At 51.8% G+C, this 6,415-nt stretch overlaps 1 protein-coding gene across 1 annotated transcript in view; it reads right to left on the bottom strand.

Moving 5' to 3' along the window:
• Positions 1-2,633: 2,633 nt before the first annotated feature.
• Positions 2,634-6,415, bottom strand: part of CEP104 (centrosomal protein 104) — a 43,819-nt gene continuing 40,037 nt past the window's right edge. Inside the window, exons 21-22 of the mRNA XM_063660039.1 lie at positions 4,164-4,254; positions 2,634-3,380 (exon numbers count right to left, since the gene is read on the bottom strand). Of these exons, the coding sequence (XP_063516109.1) occupies positions 3,265-3,380; positions 4,164-4,254 (207 nt within the window). The 3' untranslated portion in view covers positions 2,634-3,264. The remainder of the gene's footprint in view (positions 3,381-4,163; positions 4,255-6,415) is intronic.

Below are 6,415 nucleotides of genomic sequence, written 5' to 3'. Positions count from 1 at the left end.
AATATATTACTTAGATATTTTGTAATTCTGGTACTTGAAATAAAGACAAATAGAAAACTATGTTAAAATATTAAAAAGTTGCAAAATTTCATTAAAAATATTTACATTTGTATCCTAATGCCAATTTACACATACAATTCTTTTAAGTTAGATTTAATGGAATATCTTAACATATGAAAATAATAGAAATAAATATTAAATATTCAGAACATACTCATGAGTGAAAATTCAATTATTAATTAGTATTCCTAATTTAGATATTTATTTATGAATGGCCAAGGGATTTTACAGTTCCTTTTAAATTTTTTGTACTTGATTCTTGGTCCCTTAACAATGTATAACCCTGTAAAACTCTCAATAGCCACTAATCACTGGCAGGATCATTTCAACAAAAACACATGATTGGGCCGGGTGCAGTGGCCCATGCCTGTAATCCCAGCACTTTGGGAGGCCGAGGTGGGTGAATCACAAGGTCAGGAGTTTGAGACCAGCCTGGCCAATATGGTGAAACCCTGTCTCTACTAAAAATACAAAAAAATTAGCCAGGTGTGGTGACACACGCCTGTAATCCCAGCTATTCGGGAGGCTGAGGCAGGAGAATCGCTTGAACCTGGGAGGCGGAGGTTGCAGGGGGCCAAGATTGCGCCACTGCACTCCAGCCTGGGCAACAGAGCAAGACTCTGTCTCAAACTCCACCACCCCTGCAAAAAAACAAAAAAACAAAAAAACAAAAAAACCCCCACGATTCTTCTGTAACTAATAAAAGAGGAACCGGTTTTAAATGAACCCAAGTTTGCTTGTCAATCACTAAAAATGAAGTCTTTTTATAAATATTTTCTTTAAGTTACAATATATAGAAGACGTGTATATGTGTATATATATGTATTTCTTAAAAGTGTTGCTTGGTGAGAAAAGAATAATTCCTTGGTTAACTTTTCTCATTCTTGTTCTGTTTAAAGAAGTGTTTTGTCTGTATTTTAAAAATGGATTAGAAAATAATGGCCAACATCTCTTTGAAACCAGAAAAAATCATTTTACAGACATCTTGGCATCTATACTCTGTTTTGTCTAATAAACTTTAAAGTTATTTCTCTCCTTACACTTTTTTTTTTTTTTTTTTTTTGAGACGGAGTCTCACTCTGTCACCTGGGCTGGAGTGCAGTGGCATGATGTGGGCTCAATGCAACCTCCACCTCCTGGGTTCAAGCGATTTTCCTGCCTCAGCCTCTCAAGTAGCTGGGACTACAGACCACCACGCCTGGCTAATTTTTGTATTGTTAGTAGAGATGGGGTTTCACCATGTTGGCCAGGCTGGTCTTGAACTCCTGACCGCAGGTGGTCCACCCGCCTCGGCCTCCCAAAGTGCTGGGATTACAGCGTGAGCCACCACGCCCGGCCTCCTCTCTCCTTATATTTTAAACACATTTAACCTGGGCATGGTGGCTCATGCCTATAATCTCAGCACTTTGGGAGGCTGAGGTGGGCAGATCACGAGGTCAGGAGTTCGAGACCAGCCTGGCCAACATGGTGAAACCCCATCTCTACTAAAAATACAAAAAATTAGCCGAGCATGGTGGTGTGCACCTGTAATCCCAGCTACTAGGGAGGCTGAGGCAGGAGAATTGCTTGAACCCAGGAGGTGGAGGTTGCTGTGAGCCAAGATCACGCCATTGCACTCCAGCACGGGCGACAGAGTGAGACTCCGTCTCAAACAAACAGACAAACAACATTTAGCAGAGCATATTCTTAAAGGTTGTTGGTAGGTCTTATATCTTACTCAGTATTCTGAGTCAACCAGAGGTATTAGTTTACCAAACGTGGAGATTAATTCATGCAAATTTATGGTTATTAATGTATCCAGGCCAGGGAGTACATTGTTCAAATAGGGATTAGTTTTTAGATATTTTGTTGTTTCACACGGTTGGCAATTAAAACATATTTATACACTAATTGCATTAATACAAACTCCATCAACCCAAACCTTTCTAACTATCATTTTTGAAGTCGGCCCATGCAACACCAGCGAGGCAAGCAGAAGCCCTGGGCACCAGGTGGGAGGGGACTGCCCTTCAGTCTATGGTAGCCTAGGCCCCTGGGAGCACAGGCTGGGACAGCGAGAGGGTGGACGCTTCCAGACAGACCCTGACTCCCTCCACATGGCTGCCTGGATGTGACACAGGCCCAACCAAAGCTATGGACAAAACCCCCAGCTCACTCCCACAGGAGGGGAAGGCTGGTTAGGAGACTGTTTTTTAAGGGTTGGTTTCATCATTTTAAGCAATGTGTTGATGTTTTAAACATCCTATCAACTCTTTGAAGAAAGTAAACTGATGGATCCAATCACAGCATGGATGTGGAAGGGGCGGGAGGCCCATACCAGTGGGCTTCTGCTTGCTGTGAACACAGGGGTGATCAGGTGGAAATTCATTTAACAGTGACTTCCTCCACATGTCTTCAGGAATTCCAAAGGGTGGAGAAAGTGAAGCGCCTCTGAGCAAAGGCATGGGAAGGGCCCACACCTATGTCTACCTCAATTCCAGCAGGGAGCTGACGCCTGTCACAGAGGCAGCACTACTGGAGAAGCATCCTGCAAGGTGCGGCTGAGGTGGGACCAATTCTCAAAGAAACTACGATTTAAAAAAAGATGTTCTCTTTTGCCTTTATTTCTTGCTATAGTGGGAACGTGAGTTCTGCTACCCGGGGCTGAGTGCACTGGGCAGCAGGCCCAGCAGACGGGGCCTGCAGGGGAGAAGGCACGGCTGGAGGCCCGTGCGCACCGCCACTCTCCTGGAACCACTGCTGGCCGAGCCACAGCCCTGTGGAAATTCTACTGCGTGTGGCAGAGACTGATGTGCAAAAGGTTTCTGGTGAATATTTTATGGAAATTGCTCCAAGCACTAAGGAAAGCGGGACCGTGCCTGTGCTGACCGTGGCCTTGCGCTAGCGCCTCCCTGGCAGTGCTCTCTGGCTCTCTCCAAACAGGATGCTTCCTCTTCTGATTCTGAGGAAGGCCTGAGACAGCCCTGAAGGCTTAATGTACAGTGTAGCCAGGTCCTGGCACTGCACACAGGATCTTTGGTTAGTTCCATACATACTGTTTGCACGAGAGCTGACGGCACAGACATGTAAGAGGCGTGCACGGCTGGGAGCTGGGGACAGCAGCCAGAGCATGGGGTCACCAAGGCCAGAGAGTTCTGGAGAAATGGTGGAGAATCAGGAGACCTTCTCTGTCCCTTACAGAGACAAAAGAGCCCGAGCGCTGCGTCAGCGCTTGGCGTGCGTCCTGCTGGAGCTCTTGCTCAGTCCGCCCTTCGGGGTGGGGATCTTGCTTCCGGCCTTTGACCCCGAGGGGCCCGATGCGGCCACAGCTGAGCTTTTCCCTGCAGAGCAAGCACAGGACCCACATTAGGAGGGGCGCTCCTACCCATGGACCAGGTGCAGAACCTGTGGCCACAGTGTGAGTGGCCGGGAGTGATCAGACACCCAGCAACAACGTCCGAGGCCCATGCTGATGGCCGTCACCCAACTACAGGAGCCAGGGCTGAGCCTGGTAGGGTCTACTCTTCAGCTTCCTATTTTTTTGTTGTTGTTGAGACAGAGTCTCACTCTGTCACCCAGGCTGGAGGGCAGTGGCACAATATTGGCTCACCACAACCTCCACCTCCCGGGTTCAAGCAATTCTCCTGCTTCAGCCTCCTGAGTAGCTGGACTATAGGTGCCTGCCACTGTGCCCGGCCAATTTTTTATAGGGTTTCACCATGTTGGCCAGGCTGATCTCGAACTCCTGACCTCAAGTGATCTGCCTGCCTTAGCCCCCAAAGTGCTGGGATTGTAGCGAGAGCCACCGTGCCTGGCCAGCTTCCTGATTCTAAACACTTGAGTCAGTGATGTAGAAAGAACAGAGGACTGGAGTGTGAATCCTAGGCCACCTGTGAAGCCTTTGCACTGCACAGCCAGTTTGCACGTGGAGAAGGATTTTGGTCACACGCTTATGATTATTAGCCTGCTTACTAAGGAACCAGAACATGAAGAGAGGCTGGGATGCTTTTTTTTGCTTTTAAAGGGATGGGGTCTTGCCATGTTGCCCTGGCCGGGGATGCTCTTTTGAATAAGTCAAAATGGAGGGATGCAGACTACACCTGCTCAGCGGCGCTGGCCCTCACCTGGCTGCAGTGCCGGGGCCTTCTGCAGAATGTGTGTCTTGCGCAGGTTCATGGTGCAGCCGGTAGGGCCCATCAGATGAGCTTTCCACGCCTGCAGCAGAGGAGGCACACAGAGTGTTAATCAGGTGAGACGGACCTGGCACGCTACCTCAGACCCAAAAGGACTCGCTGTGCCAGCTGAAAACGAGGGGTGGCCGCTCCAGCAAGAGCCACAGAAGAACGGCTCCCTCACCTGGGCACCTCCCTTCGGATATGTTATGTCAGCCTCTGCAGTCTGTGCGGGGTACAACTCAGGAAGCACGAAGTCCTGTCGCCAGGCAAGCCTGCATCTTGCATCCCCACCCAGCCACACAGGGCCCTTGGTGTCAGTGACTCTGAGCACAGCAGAGCACGCACGCAAATGCAAGGGTGAGAAGCAGAGCGCCCGCGTGATTACGTTCCAGGCCAGAAGACAGAACGCACCAGGCCCTGCGGGCTCCCCGCCAGCCTGCTGCCCACGGTTCCTCGTGGAGTTCCCACTCTCTTCATCCCTACTCCTCCTGAGCCACGCCACATGCACTCACCCTGCAGAATGTGGGGCTTACGCAGGCCTGACTGCCTGGGCAGCCAGCTTCTTTCCTTTAGGACCATCTGTGGGACCGTCTGCATGGGGACAGGGAGCTCATCCCGTCCCCCTGTTGGATATAAACGTGGGGCCGCCGATTCCCTGAGTCTTCTGGACATTCGGGTTGTTCGTGGTTTCTTCCCTTCTATTTAAACAACACTCGCGAGGCTGGGCGCGGTGGCTCACGCCTGTAATCCCAACACTTTGGGAGGCAGAGGTGGGTGGATCACCTGAGGTCAGGATTTCGAGACCAGCCTGGCCAGCTTGGTGAAATTCCATCTCTACTAAAAATACAAAATTAGCTGGGTGTGGTGGCACATCTCGTGTCCCCACCAGCTAATCCCAGCTACTCAGGAGGCTGAGGCAGGAGAATTGCTTGAACGTGGGAGGCAGAGGTTGCAGTGAGCCGAGATCCCATCAGTGCACTCCAGCCAAGGCGACAGGGTGAGACTCCGTCTCAAAAACAGACAACGCTCCCTAGGGACACTGCTCCAGCCGTTCTCCCATTCTCTGGTGGACCAGTATCTCCACCAGACACAGCCCTGCTTCTCCCTGGTTCCTCTCTCACTCTCACCAGCGGCTGTCAGTTTCTGGTCGCCTGCAGCAGCCCTCAAGATACTGGAGCACTTGCAGCCCCAGCCCAGCCCACTCCTGTCCCGCTTTAGCTGCTCCCAGCACGCCTGGGTTCTGGTCTCTCCAGGCCACTGGCAACCTTCATGTCCCTAAAGCTGGGGCGCCTTCTCATCAGGACGTGGCCCATCGGCACATGGGGTGCAGTTGCTTCCCCCTCCCCTGTGGAGGGACACGGCCTGCCCTAAGGCTCCAATTCCTCTCTCCCCAGCACAGAGGTGGCGGGTCCCTCTCCATCCCTTGAATCTGGGTGACTGTGGCTTGCTTTGGCCAATGGGACAGTGGCAGACACGTGGCAGGGCAGGCTGAAATGAACTCATGCGCCTGGGCTTGTCTTGCTGTTGCCCTCTGCCACTGCCGTGGGAACGCCATGCCCAGGCTGGCGTGCTGGGGTCAGACACAGGAAGCAAAGCTGAAGTGCCGCAGCTGCCTCCAAGACCACCCTCAATCAGTCTCCGGCTGCGGACCCCAGGCACACGCGTGTGTGAGCCCAGTCAGGGCCAGCAGAGCCGCCTGGCCGCCCTATGGCCAAGTGCAGATGCAAGAGCCGGGCAGCTGCGATCAGCTGAGCCCAGCCAGGCCAGCAGGGCGTCCTCTCTGATGGGCTGTGCTCTGGGGCCTCCAGGACGCCACCCTCGTCAGGCTTCCTCCCCAATGCATTTCTTCCCCAGCGCCTGGTTTGCTTCTTCCTGCCACTCTGCCTGGGGCTTAGCCTGTGGGCCTCTCCTCTGTCTATACTTGCCTTTAGAAGAGTGTTTCCAGTATCACGACCTTAACCCCACTTATTACACATGCTTACAAACCCCACATTTCCACCTGCAGCCACCTGTCTACCGGCCTGCGCGTCTGACAGGCATTTTAACTCCACAGCTCCAGGCTAAGCTCCTGAGCGCCCTGGGTTCCTGACCGCAGTTACTCCCTCACCATGTTGTGAGGGCTCCACCGGCCAAGTCCTGGGTCTGCCTGCAGTGCGTGTCCAGAATCTGACCACTTCTTGCCACTTAGCTCTCTGCTACCA

The sequence above is a fragment of the Pongo pygmaeus genome, chromosome 1 (genome assembly GCF_028885625.2).
Source record: "Pongo pygmaeus isolate AG05252 chromosome 1, NHGRI_mPonPyg2-v2.0_pri, whole genome shotgun sequence".
Taxonomy (NCBI): Eukaryota; Metazoa; Chordata; class Mammalia; order Primates; family Hominidae; genus Pongo; species Pongo pygmaeus.
Note: the sequence above shows the minus strand (reverse complement) of the source record. Positions and strands in the feature narration are given on the sequence as shown.